This window comes from Somniosus microcephalus, chromosome 3 (assembly GCF_052327205.1).
Source record: "Somniosus microcephalus isolate GS21.2 chromosome 3, FLI_Smic_1.0, whole genome shotgun sequence".
Classification (NCBI taxonomy): Eukaryota; Metazoa; Chordata; class Chondrichthyes; order Squaliformes; family Somniosidae; genus Somniosus; species Somniosus microcephalus.
In genome coordinates, this window is record NC_140989.1 from 242,866,684 (window position 1) to 242,880,704 (window position 14,021).

General features: G+C 46.2%; 1 protein-coding gene across 3 annotated transcripts in view; it reads right to left on the reverse strand.

The window, feature by feature from the left end:
• nos1apa (nitric oxide synthase 1 (neuronal) adaptor protein a) overlaps positions 1-14,021 on the reverse strand; it is a 640,829-nt gene that overhangs the window by 386,865 nt on the left and 239,943 nt on the right. For all 3 annotated transcript variants that reach the window (XM_085982290.1, XM_085982289.1, XM_085982288.1), the window contains one exon: positions 2,375-2,433. In XM_085982290.1, coding sequence (XP_085838416.1) covers positions 2,375-2,433 — 59 coding nt within the window. The remainder of the gene's footprint in view (positions 1-2,374; positions 2,434-14,021) is intronic.

A 14,021-nucleotide genomic window follows, 5' to 3' on the forward strand; every position in this document is an offset into this window, starting at 1 on the left:
TTCTTTGAAGATCTTTCAAGCAACAACAACTTGCATTTATCTGGTGCCTTTAATACAGTGAAACATCCCAAGGCACTTCACAGGAGTGCAATCAGACAAACCGAGCCAAAGGAGATATCAGGACAGGTGACCAAACGCTTGGTCAAAGAGATAGGTTTTAAGGAGTGTCTTAAAAGGAGGAGAGGTTTAGGGAGAGAACGCCAGAGCTTGAAGGCACGGCCGCCAATGCTAGGGCAACAGATGGCCATTTGTTGGAAATGGAGTAGTTACCCGATCCCGACCTATCAGTCTTTCTTGAAATTATGTCAGCGTTCCTACCTACACAGTTATGTCTTGCCTTCGTGTCTGTTACAAAGTCAAAACCATAACAAACTAGTAAAGCCAAGTGTCTGATTTCTATGCCTCTGTCGTGCGAAAGTGTCTCCAGTGACTGCAGCCCTATGGTATCTTCCCCGAGTACCTATTCTTCCCGATTAAACCTAGACCATGAATGCGGACAGGCTACATGCCCATGGGATTACAGCGAGCCTGATCCCATCATTGTCCAACGTCTGCACATCCAGATTACTGGATAGTGATGAGTAATCAGACGCTTACCGACTTTTTTTCCTGCTCTCCCCAGCCAAAAGATACGGAGGCCAATTTTAGTGCCGCATCACTTCGCTGGGATCAGGTAACCACATAGATTCGGGCTCAGAACTGAGACCTTGCCGTATGACTGAGTAACACATGGGTGGTTCGTTTTCCCAGAAGCCATTGGGCGAAGATGTGAAGTAATTTTTAATGCAAGCTATCAGCAACAACTTATGGAATTTCTACAATGGATCATGAAACGTGACAGGTCAGTGTGCTAGCCCTCTGTAGCACTAGTATGAGGTGGGCTTGATCTGGCAATTACCTGATCTTTCCCAGATGTTCATGGGAAAAAGAAAGACTTGCATTTATACAGCGCCTTTCACAACCGCCGGACGTCTCAAAGCGCTTTACAGTCAATGAAGTACTTTTGAAGTGTAGTTACTGTTGTAATGTAAGAAAGGCAGAGAATAGAAAGTGCCCACTGTGCAACAGGGAGGGAGGGGAGGAGAACTGTTGTGAGTGAGACTCCTAGGCCAGGAATATACCCCCCTCACTTACCCAGCTGGAGCAGTGTGTTTGGGATGGGTTAAAATCTGAAAAAGCCTAGCTCCTGGCTCCAACCACTGCCGTAAATTTTATGACTGTGAATCATACCATCGACGAGGCTCCCGATAAAGGCCGTGATGTCCTGATACTGGCCGGGATTTTAACACCACCCCGCCCCCCACCCCCACATAACCCCCCGATCACCTTCAGACCCATCCTCCCTGTAGTAACCTGGGAGGTTATGAGTAACCTGATCCACCAGGTGGTGCTGTGGCAATTGCTCTCCTGAGTTAAGTCTGATCTGTACTGGTGGTACTCTTTGTTTTTGCTGCCTCATGGCAGAAGCTTTTATGTGCAAGTGTTGATTAAACTATGTTAAGGAGTTAACCTGTGTCTGTCTCCATCTATGGCCACCTCAAGATACCACACTCCCACTGACTGCTGGGGATCGTGCCCATGGCTGGCCGGATTCCTGCTTCCACCCGCCAGGCAGTCAATCTGGCCGGGTGTCAGGCAGAAATGCTGCAAACTTTTATTTAAACGGGCCCCTGCCTTTAATATCAGCCAAGCCTCCACGTCTCCTAGATTCTCCGGGAGCGCCGCTCGCTACCCTCCCTCAGTAAAAACCGAGGCCGCAGTCTCCGATTATAGGGCCTCTCAGACAAAGGAGGTGGTTGGGGGAAACAGTAAAATAAGTGTGAACTGAGCTGGGAGAAGGCAGCCTTCTGTAATATTATTTCCTTATACTGGTAAATGGTCAAATACCTCACACAAACAGGCAGATACCTCGGTCCATCCAAAGGTTTTAAAGTCTTCTGTAGATATGTATTGCCATTACAGGCTGATTCCTTTAAAAGGGACTTCCCTTAACATCTTACAACTGAGGAACATTTCTCATCTTTACATGCATCACTGGAGCACTGTGTCCATTCCCATGGCAACTACGACACATAGAACACACTTATGGGAATTATCGACACCTTCTCAAAAATATGAACTTACTGAGCTGCACAACCACTCAACGGATAAAACCACCAGAGAGCTCGCCAATGTATTTGTGTGTTTTAATGCACGGCAGAGGAATCCTAGCTGTGATAATAAGCCAGCCCAGCCATTGCCTGAGCACACAGCAGGGTGCAGCTTGCTATAAGCAACAGATGTTCACTGGCTGCTCGTAAACTTTGAACTTGATAACTCGTTCGTTCTCAGCAAGCCCGCACAACACTGTTGCCCACTGGGAGCATCAACTCACCTGTAGATAGGATCCTGCATGATCAGCATCTTGCTCTCGTCCCAGGTCCATTCTTTTTTCTGAAAAATAAAACAAAAAGAGAAACATTACTTAACAGACCTCCAGTAATAAGTTGTCAACTAACCTTAAAGTGGTACAGAGTGAGACACAAGAACGTAAGAACATAAGAAATAGGAGCAGGAGTAGGCCAGTTGGCCCCTCGAGCCTGCTCTGCCATTCAATAAGATCACGGCTGATCTTCTACCTCAACTCCACTTTCCTGCACTATCCCCCATCCCTTGATTCCCTTAATATCCCAAAATTTATCTCTGTCTTGAATATACTCAACGACTGAGCTTCCACAGCCCTCTGGGGTAGAGAATTCCAAAGATTCACCACCCTCTGAGTGAAGAAATTTCTCCTCATCTCAGTCCTAAATGGCTGATCCCTTATTCTGAGACTGTGATCCCTGGTTCTAGACTCCCCAGCCAGGGAAACATCCTCCCTGCATCTACCCTGTCAAGCCCTGTAAGAATGTTCTATGTTTCAATGAGATCACCTCTCATTCTTCTAAACTCCAGAGAATATAGGCCTAGTCTACTCAATCTCTCCTCTTAGGACAATCCCCCCATCCCAAGAACCAGTCTGGTGAACCTTCGTTGCACTCCCTCTATGGCAAGTATATCTGTCCTTAGGTAAGGAGACCAAAACTGTACACAATACTCCAGGTGTGGTCTCACCAGGGCCCTACATAATTGCAGTAAGACGTCTTCACTCTTGCACTCAAATCCTCTTGTAATAAAGGCCAACATACCATTTGCTTTCCTCATTGGTTGATGTACCTGCATGTTAACTTTCAGTGATTCGTGTACAAGGACACCCAGGTCCCTCTGAGCACCAACATTTCCCAATCTCTCACCATTTAAAAAATACTCTGCTTTACTATTTTTCCTACCAAAGTGGATAACTTCACATTTCGCCACGTTATATTGCCTTGTTCTTGCCTTAATCTGTCTATGTCCCCTTGAAGCCTCCTTGCATCCTCCTCACAATTTACATTCCCACCTAGCTTTGTATCATCAGCAAACTTGGATATATTACAGTTGGTCCCCTCATCCAAATCATTGATATAGATTATGAGTAGCTGAGGCCAAAGCACTGATCCTTGCGGTACCCCACTAGTTACAACCTGCCAACCCGAAAATGACCCGTTTATTCCTACTCTTAGTTTTCTGTCCGTTAACCAATCCTCAATCCATGATATTATATTACCCCCAATCCCATGAGCCCTAATTTTATTTAATAACCTCTTGTGTGGCACATTATCAAATGCCTTCTGAAAATCCAAATACACTACATCCACTGGTTCCCCCTTATCTATCCAGCTCATTACAACCTCAAAAAACACAGAATTGTCAAACAAGATTTTACTTTCATAAATCCGTGTTGACTCTGCCCAATCCTATTATTACTTTTGAAGTGCCCAGTTACCACATCCTTAATAATAGATTCTAGCATTTTCCCGACAACTGATGTCAGGCTAACTGGTCTGTAGTGCCCCGCTTTCTCTCTCCCTCCTTTCTTATATAGTGGGGTTACATTTGCTACCTTCCAATCCGTGGGAACCATTCTAGAATCAATTGAATTTTGGAAGATGACAACCAATGCAGTAGAGCAATCGAATCAGTCCCACTCTCCTGCTCTATCCCCATAGCCCTACAAGTTTATTTCCCTCAAGTGCCTATCCAGTCTCCCCTTGAGTGTCTCCGCTTCCACCACTTCCGTCGGCAGCGAGTTTCAGGTCCTCACCACTCGCTGCATAAAAAGGTTTTTCCTCACATCCCCCCTGTATCTCTTGCCCAAAACCTTAAAATCTGTGTCCCCTAGTCCTTGTACCATCAACTAGTGGGAACAACCTTTCCCCATCTAGCCTATCCAAACCTGTCATAATCTTGTACACCTCCATCAAATCACCCCTCAACCGCCTTTGCTCTAATGAAAACAAATCCAGCTGCTCCAACCTGTCCTTGTAGCGAAGATCCCCAATCCCCGGAACCATTTTCGTAAATCTCCTCTGCACTCTCTCAGGGGGCTTCACATCCTTCCTAAAGTGTGGTGACCAGAACTGGACACAATACTCGAGTTGTGGCTTAACCAGCGCTTTATAAAGGTACAACATAACTTCACTACTTTTGTAGCTCGATTTATGAAGCCCAAGATCCCATAGGCTTTGCTAACCACTCTCTCAATATGTCCAGCCTATGCACATAAACTCCCAGGTCCCTCTCTAAAACTGTGCCAAGTTTGGTGTCATCGGCAAATTTAGAAATTCTACTCTGTATTCCAATATCCAAGTCATTTATATACAACAAAAAAAGCAGTGGCCCCAGCACTGACCCTTGGGGAACACCACTGTCTACCATCCTCCAGTCTGAAAAACAGCCATTTACCACAACTCGCTGTTTTCTGTCCTTAAGCCAATTCCTTATCCAAGCTGCCACTGACCCACCTATTCCATGAGCCTCAATTTTGTTAACCAGCCTTCTAAGTCGTACTTTGTCAAACACCTTCTGAAAATCCATGTAGACAATATCTATTGCATTCCCTTCATCAATCCTCCCTGTTACTTCATCAAAAAAATCAATTAGATTATTCAAACACGATCTGCCTTTTACAAATCAGTGTTGGCTCTCCTTAATTAGCTTAAACCTCCCCAAGTGCCCCTTAATTTTTTCCTTGATTATTGTTTCTAAAACTTTACCCACAACTGATGTTAAACTGACCGGTCTGTAGTTACTAGAAGTGTCCTTACATTCTTTCTTGAACAATGGTGTCACATTTGCCATTTTCCAATCCTCAGGCACCTCCCCCGCATCTAGGGAAGATTGGAAAATTATGGCAAGCCCTTCCACTATCTCCTCCCCCAATTCCCTTAGCAACTTGGGATGCAAGCCATCTGGACCAGGCAACTTATCCACTCTAAGCATACCCAGCCTTTCTAGTACATCCTGTCTATCAATTTTCACCCCTTCCATTGCTTCTACCTTTTCCACTTCTACCGATATTTTGTCAAACACCGAAACAAAGTACCCATTGAGTATTCTAGCCATGCCCTGCACCTCTAAGCATAGATCACCTTCTTTGTCCCCAATAGGCCCCACCCCGCCTCTTACTACTCGCTTACTGTTTACATGCCGGTAGAAGATTTTTGGGTTCCCTTTTATGTTAACCGCCATTCTACTTTCATATTCTCTCTTTGCCAATCTTAATTTCATCTTCACTGCCCCTCTCAACCTATAGTATTTGGTCTGGTTCTCCCTTGAAAAATTCACCTGACATGCATCATACACACTCTTTTTTTTGTTTCATCATCTTCTCTATCTCCCTCGTCATCCAAGGAGCCCTTGCTTTGGTTCCCTTACCCTTTCCTCTTGTTGGAATGTAGCTAGCCTGTACGTGGAACATCTCCTCCTTAAAGATCACCCATTGTTCCATTACAGTTTTTCCTGTCAGTCTTTGGTTCCATTTTACCCTGGCTAGATCCTTTCACATCCCATTGAAGTTAGCCCTATTCCAGTTTAGAAGTTCTACTCTAGATTGTCCCTTGCTCCTCTCCATTGCTAATCTAAATCTTATGATACGATGAGCACTCGTACCCAAGTGCTTTCCCACAGACACTTGGTCGACCTGGCCCACCTCATTCCCCAGCACCAGATCCAGCAATGCCTCTTTCCTAGTTGGGCCAAGAACTTATTGGTCAATAAAATTCTCCTGAACACATTTCAGAAATTCCTCCCCCTCCTTTCCCTTTACCCTAGCATTATCCCAATCGATATTTGGGTAATTAAAATCCCCCAATATCACCACTCTATAGCTCTTGCATATCTCTGCAATTTCCCTGCAGATTTGGTCCTCTACCTCCCTCTCATTATTTGGAGGCCTATAGAATACTCCCAATAGCGTGATCATACCCTTTTTGCTCCTCAACTCTAACCAAATGGATTCTGTCCTTGTCCCCTGAAGAACATCCCCCCTTTCCAACACTACAATGTCTTCCTTAATCAGCACTGCCACCCCACCTCCATTTTTTCCTTCCCTATCTTTTTTGAACACCTTGTACCCTTGAATATTAAGTGCCCAGTCTTCACTGTTTTTAAGCTACGTTTCCGTTATTGCCACGATGTCATATTGCCACACGGCTAATTGTGCTTGTAGCTCACCAACCTTATTCACCACACTTTGTGCGTTTACGTACATGCATTCTAAACCCATTTTTGAATTTTTCATAGTCTTTCTTAGTCTGCTCCTATCTAATATGATACTACTTCTGCCTCTAGTACTATGCAACACATTCACCCTTTTATGCACCTTATTCCTCTTTTCTACTCCTACATGCTGGTGCCCATCCCCCTGCCAAGCTAGTTTAAACCCTCCCCAACAGCACCAGCAAACCTCCCTGCGAGAATATTGGTCCCGGCTCTGTTGAGGTGTAACCCGTCCGGCTTGTACAGGTCCCACCATCCCCAGAAACGGTCCCAATGCCTCAGGAATCTAAAGCCCTCCGTCCTGCACCATCTCTCCAGCCACGCATTCATCTGTTCTATCCTCCTATTCCTGTACTCACTAGCACGTGGCACCGGGAATAATCCAGAGATTACTACTTTTGAGGTCCTGCTTTTTAATCTCTTTCCTAGCTCCCTATAGTCTGCCTGCAGGACCTCATCCCTCTTTCTGCTTATGTCGTTGGTACCGATATGGACCAGGACCTCTGGCTGTTCACCCTCCCCCCTCAGAATGTTCTGCAGCCGCTCAGTGACATCCTTGACCCTGTCACCAGGGAGGCAAATACCATCCTAGAGTCATGCCTGCGTTCAAAGAAACGCCTATCTGTTCCCCTAACTAATGAATCCCCTATCACTATTATGATGGCAAAATACTGCAGATGTTGGAAATCCGAAATAACAACAGAAAATGCTGGAAAAACTCAGCAGGTCAGGCAACATCCGTGGAGAGAAATTTGAGTTGACGTTTCGGGTTGAACCCTTCTTCAAAACTGGAAAGAAAAGAAAATAGATCGAAGGCAGGACTGCGATCGGACAAAAGAAGTGAAAGATACAAAAGAAGTAAAAGAGCTAGACGAGATGGTAATAGGCTGAGATTAGGTGTAAAGTGTACTGGCAGGGCAGGAGATAGCTGCCAGGTGTGAGAGAGAAACAAAAGGAAAGGGGGGGGGAAAGGAGTGGAAAAATTACAAGCCGAGGATATGATCTGAAATTGTTGAACTCGAGATCGAGTCCGGAAGGCTGCAGAGTGCCTAATCGGAAGATGAGGTGCTGTTCCTCGAGTTTACGTTGAGCTTCCATGGAATAATACAAGAGGCCAAGGACAGTGAGGTCCGAGTGGGAATGGAGCGGTGAATTAAAATGACAGGCAACCGGAAGCTCGGGGTCACCCTTACGGACTGAACGGAGGTGTTCCGCAAAGCGGTCACCCAATCTGCGTTTGGTCTCCTCAATGTAGAGGAGGCCGCATCGTGAGCAGCGAATACAGTATACTAGATTGCGAGAAGTACAAGTAAATCGCTGTTTCACCTGGAAGGGGTGTTTGGAGCCCTGGACAGTGGGAAGGGGGGAGGTATAGGGGCAGGTGTTACATCTCCTCCGCTTGCACGGGAAGGTGCCAGGCGAAGGGGAAGGGCTGTTTGGGGTGATAGAGGAGTGGACTCGGGTGTCTCGGAGGGAGCGGTCCCTACGGAATGCTAAAAGGGGAGGGGAGGGGAAGATACGTTTGGTGGTGGGATCACTTTGGAGGTAGCGGAAATGCCTGAGGATGATCCGTTGAATGTGCAGGCTGGTGGGGTGAACTTCTCCGTCTCCATCTCTGGGGATAGGTTATCGACCAATATTCACTACAAGCCCACTGACTCCCACAGCTACCTGGACTACACTTCCTCCCACCCCGCTTCCTGTAAGGACTCTATTCCATTCTCCCAATTTCTCCATCTCCGCCATATCTGCTCCGACAATGCCACCTTCCACACCAGTGCTTCAGACATGTGTTCCTTTTTCCGCAACCGAGGATTCCCCTCTACTGTGGTTGACACTGCCCTCGACCATGTCAGTTCTATCTCCCGCACTTCTGCCCTCACCCCTGCCCCTCCCTCCCGGAACCACAATAGGGTTCCCCTTGTCCTCACCTTTCACCCCACCAGCCTCCACATTCAACGGATCATCCTCCGCCATTTCCGCTACCTCCAAAGTGATCCCACCACCAAACGTATCTTCCCCTCCCCTCCCCTTTCAGCATTCCGTAGGGATCGCTCCCTCCGAGACACCCTAGTCCACTCCTCTATCACCCCAAACAGCCCTTCCCCTTCGCCTGGCACCTTCCCGTGCAAGCGGAGGAGATGTAACACCTGCCCCTATACCTCCCCCCTTCCCACTGTCCAGGGCCCCAAACACCCCTTCCAGGTGAAACAGCGATTTACTTGTACTTCTCGCAATCTAGTATACTGTATTCGCTGCTCACGATGCGGCCTCCTCTACATTGGGGAGACCAAACGCAGATTGGGTGACCGCTTTGCGGAACACCTCCGTTCAGTCTGTAAGGGTGACCCCGAGCTTCCGGTCGCCTGTCATTTTAATTCACCGCTCCGTTCCCACTCGGACCTCACCGTCCTTGGCCTCTTGTATTGTTCCACGGAAGCTCAACGTAAACTCGAGGAACAGCACCTCATCTTCAGATTAGGCACTCTGCAGCCTTCCGGACTCAATATCGAGTTCAACAATTTCAGATCATAACCTCGGCTTGTAATTTTTCCACTCCTTTCCCCCCCCCCCCCTTTCCTTTTGTTTCTCTCTCACACCTGGCAGCTATCTCCTGCCCTGCCAGTACACTTTACACCTAATCGCAGCCTATTACCATCTCGTCTAGCTCTTTTACTTCTTTTGTTTCTTTCACTTCTTTTGTCCGATCGCAGCCCTGCCTTCGATCTATTTTCTTTTCTTTCCAGTTTTGAAGAAGGGTTTGACCCGAAACGTCAACTCAAATTTCTCTCCACGGATGTTGCCTGACCTGCTGAGTTTTTCCAGCATTTTCTGTTGTTATTCCCCTATCACTATTGCTCTTCCACTCTTCTCCCTCGACCCCTGTGCAGTCGAGCAACCCGTGGTGCCATGGCCTTGGCTCTGGCTGCTCTCCCCAGGGGAACCATCACCCCCACCAGTTTCCATAATGGTGAACGGGTTAGCGAACGAGATGCGCTCTGGGGATTCCTGCCCTACGTGCTTGGTCCTCCTTCTCTGTCTGGTGATCACCCATTCCCTCTCTGCCTACACATTCTGAGGCTGCGGGGTGACCGCTTTTAGAAACGTGCTTTCCAAATATTTCTCAGCCTCACAGATGCACTGTAGTGACTCCAGCTGCTGCTCAAGCTCCGAAACCCGGAGCTCGAGTTGCTGCAGTTGGCGACACTTCCTACACACGTGGTCGTCCAGGCCGCAAGAAGCATCCAGAATTTCCCACATGGCACAGGATAGGCAAATCACAGGACTGAGCTGTCCTGACATGCCTCTATTTACCAGACTATGGAGGTAATTTGGCAGAAATAAACTTAAAACTTAACAAGTAACACTCAACAGCTACCCACCAGTCAGCACTTCCCTCTATTAGATAGGCTATGAACTACTTAGCAGAAATACACTCAAAACGGAACAAAAAAAACAACCACAAATACTCACCCTATACTCACCAATCAGCTCCTTCCCTTGTGCCAATATCACTTTTTAATTCTGATGTCACTGTTTCCAATTCTGCCTTTGAGTTGTGCCCGCTCAGGTCCGCTGCCTCTGCTCTCGGGCCTTCCTCTGCCATGCTGTTTATTTGCTCCGCCTCTGCTCTCGCTCAGGTCCCTGCTGCCCGGTGATGTCACTCCTTGATTTTTCTGTTTGAAGGCTTTGTCTAGCGTCGTTGCTCCCGCGCTCTTTATACCACTGAGCCCGCTTCTCTTGCTGCTCCTCCCGCGCTCTTTATAGCGCCACTGAGACCGCTCCTCTCGATGTAGGCCATCAGGACCAGGGGATTTATTGGCTTTCAGTTGCATTATTTTCCCCAGTACCATTTTTTTCACTAATATGAATTTCTTTCAGTTCCTCATTCGCGCTAAACCCTCGGTTCTCTACTATTTTCAGGAGGTTTTTTGCATCTTCTTCTGTGAAGACAGACACAAAGGGCTGGATTTTGTCAATGGGGACATAATGGAGGCAGGACTCCCACTTTTTGGGTTGTAGTCCCGCCTCAGAAACAGAATCACAGAATCACAGAAACCCCACACTGCAGATAGAGGCCATTTCAGCCCATCGAGCCTGCACCGACACATATCCCACCCGATCCCCGTAACCCCTACACCAACACATATCCCACCCTATCCCCGTAACCCCATGTATTTAATCCCCCTAACACTAAGGGTCAATTAATCATAGCCAATCAACCTAACCCGCACATCTTTGGACTGTGGGAGGAAACCGGAGCACCCGGAGGAAACCCACGCAAACACGGGGAGAATGTGCAAATTCCACACAGACAGTCACCCGAGGCCGGATTCGAACCCGGGTCCCTGGCGCTGTGAGGCAACAGTGCTAACCACTATGCCAACCCACGCTATATTCCCTTGATTGACCTTGTTAAGCCCGCCCAGCAGGCTCAGCAGGCCAATTAAGGGACACCTCATTACTGGTGATGTCAGTGATTGACATTTCATCTGTCAAGAGCTTTTGACAGATGAAAAATCAGCATTTGACAGCTCTGTGAAGCTGTCAAACACTGACAATCTGTCTTCTAACTTGAGTCCTTCTACTCAGACTCAGTTAGAGATCTCTCCAGACCAGAAAGCAGAGGCTGCAGCTTTTGACAGTTCAGCGGCCATTCTGCTTTCTGTGCCGGTGAACTGAGGGATTCCCGAGAACTAAAGGAAGGATGTCTGCAGGAGAAAGTAAAGGTAAGTAAAACTTATTAAAACACTTTACACTTACCTCACACACTTACCTCTGCACACATGCACCCATCACTCACCTGCACAATGGACATCTCGACCCCTCCAACCCCTTCAGATCGACGGTCCGCCTCGCTAACTTGGCGTTGTTCGGAGCCGTCAGGAAGCCCACAGTTCAGAGCTAAAAATAGGGATTAGGCAAAAAACTGCCTGTTAACTACCTGTAAACAGGCAGTTAATTGGCACTAATCCCCTTCCTGCCTCGGGGAGGTGGCTCCCAGCACAGGTCGGATAACCACCTCCTGGGACATTGGCATGGAGGCGTGCCCCCCTGATTCTGCAATTTTCCCACCACTCCCGCCTCCAAACCTGCCTCCACGGGGCTTGGAAATTCGAGCCCAAAGTATTTGTTTAATTTCTCTGCCATTTCCTTATTCCCCATTATAATTTCGCCTGTCTCAGCCTGTAAGGGACCCACATTTACTTCCGCTAATCTTTTCCTTTATACATACCTATAGAAGCTTTTACAGTCTGTTTTTATGTCTCTCGCTAGTTTACTCTCATTCTATTTTTCCTTTCTTTATCAATTTTGTGGTCCTCCTTTGCTGAATTCTAAAATCCTCCCAATCCTCAGGCTTGCTGCTCTTTTTGGCAACATTATAAGTCTCTTCCTTTGATCTAATACTGGGCCAGAAATTCGGGTCCGCACGGGTGAGTACGCGCTGGGTACTCATGCGTAGGCCCAACGAAAGTGCCATTTTCGTGCATGCGCAGGAAACCGGAACTTCCGTTCCCTTAAAGGAAGGGGTTCACAGGTCGAACCCGTGCACCGAGAGGCAGCGCGTACGCCTGGAACTTCCGCTTTTTTTAAGGTTTCTTCGGGAGGGTAAGTCTCCAGCAGCTACGCTTTTAAAAAGCAGTCGCAAGGCCTGCTTTTAACTAGGTAAGTGGTGAATTAAGTAAAATTAAAACATTTTTTCCACAGGTTTATTATTTTTAAATACTTTAAAGAAAGGTAAGTTTATTTTTAGCCCCGTTAGAAACTGTAATTAATTTTTTCAAAAATTTAAATTATTGTTTAAAATAGTTATTTTATGTAATTTATAGTTATTTTAAAAATGTGATTAAAAAAAATGTATTTGAAGTTTTAGTTATGTTTTGGGGCTGATCTCTAATTCATGGATTTGACAGGTCTTCCTGTCAAATCTATGAATAGAGATTCTCTGCTACGATTGGCTCTCCATGGCCCACGTGATCCCAGGGGACGCTTCGAGCTAACTGCGCCCCTGGGATATGCAAGCACTGCGCGCCGGCAGTTGGAGCAGGCCCATGATCGGAATCCCACGCGGGCCCACAGCACAACAGCCGGCGCATTAGGTAAGTGCAGGTCGGAGGCCTGCAACCGCAGGAAGCCTCCGACCCGAATTTCTGGGCCTGTACAATCTTTAACTTCTCTTGTTAGCCACAGTTGGACCACTTTTCCTGTGGGGTTTTTGTACCTTAAAGGAATGTATATTTGTTACAAATGATGTATTAATTCTTCAAATGCTAGCCATAGCTTGTCTCCCATTATACCTTTTAATGTAGTTTCCCAATCTACCTTAGCCAACTCGTCCCTCATAACTATGTAGTTTGCTTTGTTTAGATTTAACTAAATTACTTTCAAACTTAATGTAAAATTCTATCATATATGGTCACTCTTCCCTAAAGGCCCCTTTACTACAAGGTTATTAATGAACCCTTTCTCATTTCACAATACTAGATCTAAAATAGCCTGTTCCCTAGTTGGTTCCTCAACATACTGATCTAGAAAACTATCTTGTATACATTCCATGAATTCGTCCTCCACACTGACTGCAAATTTTTGCCCAGTCTTTATGTAGATTATCGTCCCCCATGATTACTGTATTACCCTTGTTACACGCATCTCTAATTTCCTGATTTATACTCTGCCCTACATTACAACTACTGTTTTGGGGCCTATAAACAACTCCCACCAATGTTTTCTGCCCCTTGCTGTTTTAACTCCACCAAACTGAGTCTACTTCTTGATTTTTGGAGCTAAGATCCTTTCTCTCTACTGTCTTTATTTTAGCCTTTATTATCCTCCTTTTCCATTTTGCCTATCTCTTCTAAAAATTAAGTATCCTGGAATTAGTAGTTCCCAACCTTGGTCACTTTGCAACCATGTCTCCATAATGGCTATTAGATGAAACCCAGTCATTTCTATCTGTGCTATTAATTCATCTATTTTGTTAGGAATGCTTTGCGCATTCAGATATATTGCCTTTAGCTTTGACTTTTTTCTATTTTTCCCTGATGTCACCTTAGTCACTGATGTCCTATTACCTTTGTTACTCTCTCTGTCCCTTCCTGACCCCTACTGCTTATTTTTACCCAAAACTCTGCTCTGCTCGAGAACCTTGACATTTCTCTCGCTGCTTTTAAATGTACTCCTTCCTGAGACATGCTGATAGTCTGGGGAATGACTGATGACTGTACATGACTCCAGTGAAGCTATGTTTACAGTGGCAAAAGTAAGAAGTTCATGTCATGTTGTGCCAATCCAAATCCCAAAGTAATTGAATTTAATGATAGTGCCACAACCACAGGAAAAATAAATGCTGCCAAAATACATATAAATAGCTGCCATTACATTATGAGGACAGGTTGCATAAA